The 13,229-nt window shown below is 36.9% G+C and overlaps 1 protein-coding gene across 2 annotated transcripts in view; it reads right to left on the bottom strand.

Annotated features, from left to right (window-relative positions):
• dync1i2a (dynein, cytoplasmic 1, intermediate chain 2a) overlaps positions 1-13,229 on the bottom strand; it is a 63,119-nt gene that overhangs the window by 23,055 nt on the left and 26,835 nt on the right. For both annotated transcript variants that reach the window (XM_073845225.1, XM_073845227.1), the window contains one exon: positions 495-581. In XM_073845225.1, coding sequence (XP_073701326.1) covers positions 495-581 — 87 coding nt within the window. The remainder of the gene's footprint in view (positions 1-494; positions 582-13,229) is intronic.

The raw sequence follows: 13,229 nt of genomic DNA, 5'->3' as shown, positions 1-13,229 counted from the left end.
GCATCACTTGAAGCAGAGTGCACTAAACTGTGTGCATTAAACTGTCAATATTTCAAAGGTCTACAAAGTTAGACCTTTGGAAACTCAGCTAGATTGTTTTTCCATTACACCAACATTAAACTAAAACTCTGATTTCTGTAATAAACACTGCAAGTAGACAGAACTTCTATGAAATGCCGACTCCAATCACGAATAACATAACATCAAACAGGCAAATATATAAATAGTTAAAAACATAAAAACAACCCTTTAAATGTATTTTTTTTTTCAGCTATTTCAGCCAAGGCAACCTTTCTCATTTGTGTTTGGTTTAAGATGAAATACTAAAACAACTGAAACTATACAAACATATTCAAAACAAACTAATAAAAAGACTAAACCACAATAAAATGAAAAAGAAAATGGAAAAAACTATAATAGTGCATCATTGATACTAAAATAGCACACACTGGAGTTTGTAGTACGCTGTACATGAGGTGTGTTTAATACTTTACCTTCTTCATCTTGTTTCTCGGCTGGTTTCTCTTTCTCTGCCTCGACCTCAGGCTTCGGGGCTGGAGTCTCTTCCTCCTCATCTTCCTCTGCAATAGGAAGATCACAAACATCAACATAATTCACACCAGAGCTGCAGAACTGTCTTATCATACTGTTAATACTTGGGTTATATACTGGGTTAATAGTATTTCCAAGATTACCTTTGTAAACTGTGGGTTAACTGGTATTAAAAAACACATTGTAACATTGTAGCGCTGCATTCTTTCAAAATTCTTGTTTAATTTATTTGACATATTAGCGTCAAATGTATTTTACAGAGGGGATTTTGGGTATCTTATTTTGCCACTGCAATTTTTTTTTTTTTTTTTTGGTGGTGGAATAAAATGTTGTATAAAATTAAATTATATATAAACAAATCCCTCTTTAAAAACCTTCAGAATATAGACAGGAATACAAATATAAAGTTTGGTGTGTGTAAGTGCTACTGAAGTAGAGATTTATGGCTCAGTGTAGGAGAAAAAACTAATTTCGAGAAAATGGCCTTTAATAATATGTATTGTAATTGAAATCTATTGACACAAATAGATAAAGTGCTATAAAAGAAACACTTAACAGTGTCTTTTGGATGCTTTCTTTCCACTAGTCTGAAAAAACAAACACTTTATGAAAGACCCAAAAGCCCCAAATCTCAAACTTGACAGGTGCATGAAAAAACAGCGTTTTTGCCTGCAGTGTCTCGTCTTAAAGATACAGTAGCAAAAGCTGTATCCTTTAATTGTAATCATGAGACAATGTGATAAATGTCATTAAAAACTAATATTAGAACGTTTTTGGTGCAAGAAACTTTAAAAGAAAAGAAAAATATACTAAAAATACCACTGTATTTCAAGAATTTAGAATGAAAAATTGACTTTTATTTTTACTTATCAACCAAAGTGGTTAAAGTAAAAGCTAAATTTGCCATTCAATATTCTCAAATTAAAATATATAAAATAACTCACTATATAAAGAGCATTCAAAAATATGTAATGTAGTTTTTTTTTTTTTAAGTGTGACTAATACAAATACAAAAAAGTATGTGAGGAAGATAAGCAAATTACCCATCGCTGTGCTAAAAGAACCTGCCTTTTAGCAGGTGATGGATGCTTATTTGACCCTGAATCGGCATTAACATAAAATAACCAGGACCGTGGACGAATTTGCTTCGTTTCACTGGTTCTGATTAATATCAATTGAATAAGTGGAAAAACCGAATTGAATCAGCCAATGAACCCAGTGAACATGTGACAAGTCCATGACTGGTAACAGCCAGTTTAGTCTGTTCAAAAGCCCAAGAACAACCTGGAGTGTGTTTGTGTGTGTGTTTGGACATTGTATCTACACCCCAGTGTCTGTCCTCTCTCTAATCTACAGGGGTTACGCCATCACCGAGGTCTTAACCTACAGCCCGTCCGACAGACTCCCGGCGTAACTGAGACAGGGACTATTCAGCGGCGCATCCCACACACACACGCAGGGCAGCAGGTGCCAGTGGCTGAGACAGCTGACGGCTGTATGTGTGTGTGACTGTGTGTATTAGGCAGATGGTTTTGCTGCGTTCGTGTGTGGTGGCACAGGGATGGCACAGGGGTTTCTGCCTGACTGCTCTTAGTCAAGACTCTCTCCGGATACACAAGTCCATGCAATTAGAGAGTCGGCAGGGGGTCCAGGGACCGCTATTCACCCCCAAACATGAGCAGCTAAATGAAGCTGCAGCCCTGACCAGCTGTAAGCCACACACACAGCTCATCTCCGACAATACCAGTGACGCCTGAACAAATGCAAAAGCTCAGAGAAAAATGTTAAAAAGAATGTTAAACTGAAATGTTTTCATTTAGTTGCATTCGAATCCATATGACTTTCTTTCCTCTGTGGAACACAGAAGGAGAATATCTAAAGAATATTCTAGACACTCTTTTTAATATAATAAAAAAAGGGAAAAGGGACCAGGACTAAAAAAGGCACCAAAAAAGCACCAGAAAAAGTAGTCCATAGTATGGCTGCATGAATCTAATTGCAATTTTTCTTCTGCAATTTTTAAAATATGAAACAAAATAAGTACTACAATACACTCTTTAAAAAGACCTTCTGAAGTGAATTGATGCATTTGTGTAAGAAAGATATCCATGTTTAAAACTATAAACCATAATCTCTAGCTTCCGCTAACTGTCATACGCGTGTTCCTGAGTTTCGCGTTCCAGTGGATGACGTAGGATGTAGGGTGAGAATATGCTAGTCTTGCGAGAACCAAATTTTGTTAAAAGCAAAGTAAAAACCAGTCTCCTCTTGGCTTATATTAAAATTCTCATGCATTTTCTTTACAAACCGTCGATTTGTGCTTCCGCATTCTTCACCGCGTTTGTCTACGTCTACATTATCCACTGGAACACCACCCTCTCATGAGTGTGTGTACAACAGTTAGCAGAAGATAGAGATTACAGTTTATAAAGTCTTAAAATTAGATTTTTTTTTTCTTACACAAATGCATTGCTTCACTTCAGAAGGCCTTTATTAGCCCCACTTTTTGGGGCTTTAAAATCTCGATCAGCGTTATAAAGCTTGGAAGAGCTAGGATTTTTTTTATATAACTGATTGCATTCGTCTGAAAGAAGAAAGTCATTTACAGTGCCCTTCACTAAAATTGGCACCCTTGGTAAATATGAGCAAAGGTGGCCGTGAAAATAAATCTGCATTGTTTATCCTTTTGATCTTTCATTCAAAAAATGAAGAATTCTAACCTTTCATTGAAGTAAAACAATGGAAGGTGGGGGAAAATCTCATTATGAAATACAATTTTTTCTCTAGTTCACGTAGAAACAGTTATTGGCACCCAATTATTGCAACAGTTCTGAGTTTTCTCTTATAAAGTCTGATGGGTTTGGAGAACACCTGACAAGAGATCAGAGACAATTTCTTCATCCACAACCTCTACAGATGCTTCAGATTCCCAGCGTCATGTTGGTGCTGCTTCTCTTTAGTTCACCCCACTCATTTTCTACAGGGTTCAGGTCAGGGAACTGGCAGAAGCTTCATTTTGTGTTCAGTGACACATTTTTGTGTTTGTTTGTTTTGAAACATTGTCTTGATGGAAGATTCAAACATGGTCCATTATAAGATTTCTAACAGAGGCAGTCTGGTTTGGATTTTTAACTGATGGTATTTGATAAAATCCATAATGATGCCATGTATCTGAACAAGATGTCCAGGATCTCAGGCAGAAAAACAGGCCCACAACATTAAAGATCCAGCAGTATATTTAATGGAGGGCATGGGGTAATTTTATCCCTGTTTGCACCAAAACCCATTTGGTGGGTTTGAAGCCAGAAAGCTCTTTTTTTTTTTTTGTTTGTTTCATCTGACCATAGAAGCCAGTTCCATTTGAAGTTCCAGTCGTGTCTGACAACTCAATATGCTGGAGTTTGTTTTCAGATGAGCCAGGATTTTTTTTTCTGGAAACCCATTTGAACAACATGTGATGTAGGGGCTGTTTGATATATTTTTTAGGCTTTCTGACCCTAAGATTCAACTAATCTCTGCAATTCTCCAGCTGTGATCCTTGGAGAGTCTTTGGCCACTCAAACTCTCCTCCTCAGCATGCATTAGGACGATATATAGTAGTCAACATTTGAAGTGGATAAAAACCTTTCATCAAAGGTGTCCTAAAACCAAAACAATACACATTCTTGTCTTAGGACAACTCTGGTGAACTTTTTTGATCCACTTCAAATGTTGACAACTGTAGACACACAACCTCTTCCAGACAGATTTGTAACACTTTAGTTGATTGGAATTAAGATGATTAAGGAATTTGGCATTTGTATTCCTCATATTTATAATCCTGTGAAAAAGAAAGACGTAGCTGGACAATTTCAGTCACCCTGGTGTGCTACAAAATGTAAATATGAATTAATATACTTAGGAGATTTTACTTATAAGAATGTCTAGGGGTCCCAATAATGGTAGCCAACATGCACTGGAGAAAATCATTTATTTCATAATGCAAGTTTCCCCCACTTTCCATTGTTTTACTTCAGTGAAAGTTTAGAATTTTGTGAATTTTTTTAATTAAAGTTCAAAAAGATAAATGATCCAGACTTATTTTCACAGTCGCCTTTGCTCATATTTAGCCTAACGCAGTATACATCAAGGGTGTTTTTAAGTTATATAATAAATATTTATGTCTAAAATATATAAATTCTAAAAAGGCAAGTTTTTTTTAAAGAATAGAATTAAAATAGAAGGTGCTAGAGTTAGAGGGTCAAATAAATACGGAAGAGATGCATTTTTAGCCGATTCTTGAGGATGGCAAAGGACTCAGCTGTTCGGATTGAGTTGGGCAGGTCATTCCACCAGAAGGGTACATTTACTGTGAAAGTCCGTGAAAGTGATTTTATGCCTCTTTGGAATGGCACAATAATGTGTCGTTCACTTGCAGAACATAAGCTTCTAGAGGACACATAAGTCTGAAGTAGTGAGTTTAGGTAAAGGGATGCAGACCAAGTGGTGGTTTTGTAGGCAAACATTAATGCCTTGAATTTTATGTGAGCAATTGGTAGCCAGAGCAAATTGAGGAAGAGAGATGTGACGTGCGTTCTTTTCGGTTCATTAAAAATGACTCTTCTGGATTAATTGTAAAGGTTTGATAGAACTGTCTGGAAGACCTGCCAAAAGAGCATTGCAATAGTCCAGTCTGGACAGAACAAGAGATTGAACAATGAGTTGTGAAGCATTTCCGAAAGAAAGGGCCTGATCTTCCTGATGTTGAATAAAGCAAATCTGCAGGACCGGGCAGTTTTAGCAATGTGGTCTGAGAAAGTCAGCTGATCATCAATTACAACTCCAAGGTTTCTGACTGTTTTTGAAGGAGTTATGGATGATGTGCCTAACTGGATGGTGAAATTGGAAAGTATAAAAATAAATAATAAAATCATTTTAATTTGGGGGTAAATTATTCCTTTAATTTCCTTACAAACAGTCATATTTGATAATCAAAATGCGGTACGTCCATGTTAATGGCAGCTTTTTTGCATGACCAGAAAAACTTGTTTCAATAGAGAGTGAAATCGCCCTTTCCTGCAATAATCAAAATGATAATGTCATCTGTCAGATTTTACATCAGAAACGTGTCCACGGCTCTCTCAGGAAGGGCCGGGTTTGGAGAGATAGGGAGAGGAGGGGGTGGTGGGGGTTCGCTCTGATGAGTTTATGGAGTCGTTCTGATGACACGGGCCATCTCGCCGCGTCGGGCCCGTACTCAGCAAGGAGAGAGGAGAGAAGGTTAAAATCTTTCCTTTCAAGGGCCTCAATCAGGCTCGGAGGAAAACAGTAATCAGTGTCTTTCAGTCCGGGGCCCGAACGCAGCGCGGCCCTTTCTCCGCCAGCCAGACCCAAGCAATCAACCTGCCAGGCATTAGCAGCGGAAAGACAATCTGAAAATAAGGGGTGTAATGCACCTGCCAGCAAAAATGCCCATTTGGAGAAAAGCAAGTGATCCTGGTGACCCCACAGAGGGGAGGAGAGAGAGAGAAAGAGAGGGAGAAAAACATTTAACAGAATTCACCCTGATGGCAGATCCCCTTCCCATCGACACCTCATCTCAAAGCAGGAGCAATTATAGCTTTTGTATCCCTCAAGAAATAAAAGCTTTTTGCGGGGGGAGGGCGTACGCAGAGAGAGAGAAAGAGAGCGGCCAGTAATCGGCAGGCTTTGTCAAAGGACAATGTATTAATGCAAGCGCCCCATGGGGTCAGAGGTTGTTCGAGAACAAGACTAATGCTCTTTGATGTCCTCTGCAGGTGCACGGAGTCCGTCGGACGCCCACAGAAAAGGAGACACAGAGAGACCTCTGAACGCCGACTTCCACGTTTGTGTTTGTGAAAGAGGCCCGAGCCAACCTCGGCTCTCTGAATACGACTCCGGGACTCCTGCGCGACTCAATGAACGGCTTGTTCGAGATGGGTTTTGCAGCTGGATAACAAAACAAAGAGATGTGCGTGGCTCTTCGAGTCACATCCTTCTCCAGAGAGGAAGTTCGGTTGAACGGATCAATAAAGATCAATGTACAACACCGCTTCTGGCCATCACAGACCCATTTGGAGGCTGGATTTCAATGTTGAAAACACCTCTGAAGCCTAAAAATGCTTTCTCAGGTGCAGGCAAAATCCAGTCATTCTCAATGCCAAAAGGAAATTTTCCACGCAGATTTCGCAACAGGTTCGAAAATTAGCATGTTGACCAACAGATAATTGGATGTTTTAAATGTGACTTTGGGGTTTCATACATTGCATACATTACGTATGTTTTGCATGCAAAATTTTGCACTTTTACGCCCCATTATTTTTTGTGAAGGAATTTAACACAAATTCACCTCCAATGTCCAAAAATGCTGTCTTAGGTGCGGGCAAAATCTAGTTATTTTCAAGGCCACAAGGAAATTTTCCCACGCAGATTTTGCAACAGGTTCAGAACATAATTGGTTGTTTTAAATGTGACATTGGGGTTTCATACAATGCATACATTATGTATGTTTTGCATGCAAAATGTTGCAAATTTTGTTAATGTGATGCACAATTAGCATGCAACTGAACAGATTGAGAACATTTACGTCCCATAATTTTTTTGTGAAGGAGTTTAACACAAAAACACCTTCAATGACCAAAAAAGCTGTCTTAAGGTGCGGCCAAAACCTAGTTATTTTCAAGGCCAAAGGGAAATTTTCCGACGCAGATTTCGCAAGTTTCAGAATTCAGCATGTTGACCAACAGATAATTGGTTGTTTTAAATGTGCCTTTGAGTTTTTTTTTATACACTGCATACAATACGTATGTTTTGCATGCACAATTTTGCACATTTAACAAGCAACTAAACAGATAGAGACCATTTATGTCCCATTATTTTTTTGTGAAGGGATTTAACACAAATACACCTCCAATGCCCAAAAATGTTGTCTTAAGGTGCAGCCAAAAAGGACATTTTTACACACAGATTTTGCAACAGGTTCGAAAATCAGCATGTTGACCAACAGATAATTGGTTGTTTTCAATGTGACTTTGGGGTTTCATACATTGCATACATCATGTATGTTTTGAATGCAGCAATTTGCCAAAATTTCACTAATGAGATGCACATTTAGCAAGGAACTTAACAGATTGGGACCATTTATGTCCCATTATTTTTTGTGAAGAAATTTAACACAAATACACCTCCAATGCCCAAAAATGCTGTCTTAAGGTGTGGTTAAATGTACCATTGTTTGGCTAATGTTTACAGGCAAAATACAAGAAATAGGAATTTACAAGATCAGAAATTTTGCACATGGGTAAGGATTTCTCCTAGCGGATTTTGCAACAGTTGGTCACGTGACATTGGCGCATTGACCAAAGACAGTTGTTTTAAGTGTGACTTTGGTGTTTTCTAAATTATCATTATTATGCATTATATATTATACATTACACATTAACAATGGACAATAGACATTTTCAGAAAAATTACTAAACTATATTATATGGTACAACGGGGCAAAAGGCACACACTTTTCACTGTACCCAAAATGTATGATTGCAGAAAAATATATACGTTTGTATTGAACATTAATGGAGCAACAGATTTTGTGTGAAAAATTATACCAGTTGTTTATTTTGTTAAAAAACTTATAATGTATGAGGTGGCAAGGGGGCCTTTTACCCCATACATGGGGTAGAAGACTCACCAGCATGGGGTGAAAGGCACACGTTATTGATACAAATACTTCAGCTAAAATAATGTTTTTTTTTTAAATAATGTCTGAGTTAATACTTGTTCAAAACAATCACTTTGGCAAAGTTTGTACTATTTTCTAGTTATTTTGATAAATAATTTTTTTTGTTCAATAAATATACGGTCATTAAAATGGTAAAATAAGACATTTTAAAATACAGAAACAAAATAATTTTAAAATGTAAAGATTCTGAAAGCATTGAAGGAGATCCCATAGTAATTTAATATAGATTTACAGTAGTAACAACAAATGATATTTATTATATGATATTATTAATAGCATGTTTTTAAATATGATGTTTTTTCTAAACATGGTGATTACCCAACATGATACATAATATTTACCATCTGAATCTAACAATGTCATGTCAGCCTTCTATTAATTATCATGTTAAATATTTAACAGCAGAGGTGCTTTTTACCCCAAATACCATACCTTCACATATTCTTTCGTTATTCAAAAACTGTTGCTTTAATTATCTTAAACAAAACTAAAAATCATTAAGACCTTTGTCTCAAGATATATTCAAGAACTCTACAACATTTTTAAAAACATAAAATATTAGATCAAGTAAACACAGAATCGACTTTAAGCTGCTGCCCGCGATAGCGCCAAGCATCAGCCAAAATTGCACATGTATTTTGAAAAGCGGATGTTTTGGAAACTGCCATCTAGTAGTTTAGAGGAAAATAATATCAAAGGCGCCTTTTACCCTGTCATACCCTACATATAAGTGACTATACCTCTAATGCCCCAAAATGCTGTCTTAAAGGGATAGTTCACCCAAAAATGAAAATTTGATGTTTATCTGCTTACCCCCAATGCATCCAAGATGTAGGTTACTTTGTTTCCTCAGAAAAACACAAACGAAGATTTTTAACGAAAACAGGTGCAGTCTGCCAGCCTTATCATGGCAGTGGATGGGCACCAAACCTTTAAAAGTAAACAAAAACATGCACAGACAAATCCAAATTACACCCTGCGGCTCGTGATGATACATTGATGTCCTAAGACACGAAACGATCGTTTTTTGTTTGAAACTGAACAGTATTTATATCATTTTTTACCTTTGATACACAGCCACGTCCATCTGTAATGTGCACGAGTTTGGCATCAGTCACGTCACATGAGCACGCGCTCTGTCGTAGAATACGCAAACACCGGAAGCGATCTGTTGCATGTATACGACACTCATTGTTTACACAGAGCACAGAGATTGTGGGTATAGCGGCTATTCAAAATGGTAATTACTTGCGCGTATCCTGATTGTTTAAACCGATTTAAAGCTAAAAGATTACGTTAGTTTGCGCAAACTCATCCGGGACTTTTCACTGATTTCCCCTTACGGCATTTGCGCATTCTACGCCAGAGCGCGTGCTCATGTGACGTGACTGAAGCCAAACTCGTGCACATGACAGATGGACGTGGCTGTGTATCAAAGGTAAAAAATGATATAAATACTGTTCAGTTTCTCACAAAAATCGATCGTTTCATGTCTTAAGACATCAATGTATCATCACGAGTCGCAGGGTGTGATTTGGATTTGTCTGTGCATGTTTTTGTTTACTTTTAAAGGTTTGGTGCCCTTCCACGTCTATGATAAGGCTGGCAGAATGCACCGGTTTTCGTTAAAAATCTTCGTTTGTGTTTTTCTGAGGAAACAAAGTAACCTACATCTTGGATGCATTGGGGGTAAGCAGATAAACATCAAATTTTCATTTTTGGGTGAACTATCCCTTTAAGGTGTGGTTTTTAAGAATTTTGCATATGGGCAAAAGACTTTCCCAATGGGTTTAACTTATACTCCATTAATTTTTTGTGAAGGCATTACCAAATTAGTTCTGTCCCAAAAAGTTTGTGCAAAACACAGAGCTAAAATGAGCACAGCAGGGTTTTTTTTTTATTATCCCTATAATCTATGTCATAATTCCTGTGTCACTGACTGATAGCTGATGAATGATGAAACAAGTGTGTTTAGGAGATGATGGACAATAGTATTCATTCAGAGATGCTGGGATCTGTGAAGAGCTGGGCTGAGGGTTCCTCACTTTAAGAGAGAAGCTCTCCATATGAGAGGCTTCTTGTGATTAGCACGGGATATTAACCCTCCAACGAGCACAAGGGCGATTAAAACAGTCACTTTTAATTCAATTTCACACTCTCACAACCCCTGGTGCTCCAGCAAGCAGAGCTGTGGATTGAGCAGTCATAAAATGGATTTCCGCACATCTACAGTCTTATGCAGATCATAAAAGACTTAAGAAGTGCTTTGGATAACAGAATCTGGATCTGAACCCTTCAAAACACACCGGTCATATCAGGTCAGAACACAATTCAAGCAATGTGCATTGGCTATTGCACTGTATTGACTAGTTTTGTTCAGTGCGGTTCTGTTCACACATCACTGGTGCAAGTATGCATACTGAAAATTTAAGGGAGTCACTTTGTTTATAGAATGCATTGCATGTAACCATATCTAGCACTCTGAAACAACACTGACACTTGTATGTCCTGCTGCGCACGGTAACGGCCACACACCTCCTGACCTACACAAAGCTGAGCCTTCAACAGCCCCACAAGCCTCTTCACCACAAACCACTACATCAGTGAGAAAGAGAGGGAGACAGAGATGGGAAAACCTTCCAATGTCACCCAGAGTGATTTGTTATGTGCTGGAGGAGAGACAGGAGAGAGTGTGAGAGTTGATGAAATGATTATACAGTGGCAGGACTGGAAGGAGAGATGGTGTGTGTGTGTGTGTGTGTGTGTGTGTGTGTGTGTGTAGAGGAGAGCTTTCGGACAGTCTGCAGATAAAAGTCTTGTTTAACAATTGTAATATACTGTGGGATGGGGCAAAGTGATAAAAAAGGTTAAAAGTCTTAAAATATTTAAATTTATTGACATAATGATATTTATGCATTTGATCTGAAATAGCTTTAAAAATGACTTTTTTTGTAGTACACTATATTGCTAAAAGTATTGGGGACACCCCCCTTCTACTGAACAGGTGCGGCTACTTTAATTTCTATGAGTATAAATCTTAGTGTTTAATCATATAATGATATTCTAGGGAACTGTGTGCTTTTAATTTCATAGCAACAGTTTGGACAGGACCCTTTTCTATTTTAACACGACAATGTCTCTGTGTATAAGGCAAGGTTCAAAAAGAAATGATTGATTCAGTCAGTGTGGAAGAACTTGACTGGTCTGCAGAAAGCAAAGTCCTAATCCCAGCTGAACATCTCTGGTGTGGCTTTAAATGCAGACCTTGAGCCAAAAACTTTCACCAAACAGCAATGACTTGAACATATGGGTACAGCCATTTTAGACATTTCCAGAACTGTTGCAACAGAGATGAATCATGTTTCCATCTCTGTTGCCACCGTTTTGGAAGTGCCCTTTTCTGATCTAAAGAAGGGGGTGTCCCAATATTTTTGTCCATAGTGTATGTACAAGTCATTGGTGTTTGGTAATGAGTTATTGGCTTAAGGTCTGCATTTAAAGTCACACCAGAGGTTATCAACTGAGATTAGGATTTTGCTTACTGCAGACCAAGTTCTTCCACACTGACTGAATTAATCATTTCTTTTTGAACCTTGCCTTATACACAGATGCATTTTCATGTTAGAATAGAAAAGGGTTGTGTCCAAACTGTTAAAATTAGAAGCACACAATGCCCTAGAATATCATTATATGCTTATACATTAAGATTTGTACTGATGGAAATTTCCAAAGTAGCCAAACCTGTTCATTAGAAGGGGGTGTCCCAATACTTTTGCCAATTTAGTGTATATTTACGCACAATGCTGTTCTAAAATTTGAGGTTGGTAAGGTTTTTTGTTTAATGTTTCTGAAAGTCTCTTAAGGCTACATTCATTTGAATTCACTAATTCAGTAATATTGTGAAATATTATTACAATTTAAAATAACTGTTTTGTATTTTAATATATTTTAAAATGTAATTTATTCCTGTGAAGCAAAGCTGAATTTTCAGCCTTATTACTTCAATCTTCAGTGTCACATGATCCTTTAGAAATCATTCTTATATGCTGATTTAATGATCAAGAAACATTATTAATGTCAAACATTGTATTAATACTTAATATTTTTGTGGAACCCATAATGATTTTTAAGGCTCTTTTGATGAATAGAAAGTTCAAAAGAACAATAATTATTTTACACATGAAACATGTAGGGATATCAGTGATATTTCAGTGAATTATTAGTGAAATTGAGATTTTAAATAAATTAATCGAAAAAGACCGTCCAAACTGATTTGAGAAAATGAATCAAAGTTAGTTATTATGCTACTTAAGTTTAAAGTGAAATTAAAATTAGGGCTGTCAAATGTGACCCTGGACCACAAAACCAGTCTTAAGTCGCTGGGGTATATTTGTAGCAATAGCCAAAAATACATAGTATGGGTCAAAATTATTGATTTTTCTTTTATGCCAAAAATCATTAGGAAATTAAGTAAAGATCATGTTCCATGAATATTTTTGTAAAATTCCTACTATAAATATTTCAAAATGTAATTTTTGATTAGTAATATGCGTTGTTAAGAACTTAATTTGGACAACTTTAAAGGTGATTTTCTCAGTATTTAGATTTTTTTGCACCCTCAGATTCCAGATTTTCAAATAGATGTATCTCGGCCAAATATTGTCCTATCCTAACAAACCATACATCAATAGAAAGCTTATTTATTAAGCTTTCATATGATGTAAACATCTCAGTTTTGTAAAATTTAACCTTATGACTGGTTTTGTGGTCCAGGGTCACAAATGATTAATTGTGATTAATCGCATCTAAAATAAAAGTTTATGTTTACATACTATATGTGTGTGTACTGTGTATATTTATTATGTATAAAAATATATAAATATATACATAAATAGACACACATATGTTAGAAATATGTTAGATTTGATTGATTGTC

The sequence above is a fragment of the Garra rufa genome, chromosome 8, assembly GCF_049309525.1.
Source record: "Garra rufa chromosome 8, GarRuf1.0, whole genome shotgun sequence".
Lineage (NCBI taxonomy): Eukaryota > Metazoa > Chordata > Actinopteri > Cypriniformes > Cyprinidae > Garra > Garra rufa.
Note: the sequence above shows the minus strand (reverse complement) of the source record. Positions and strands in the feature narration are given on the sequence as shown.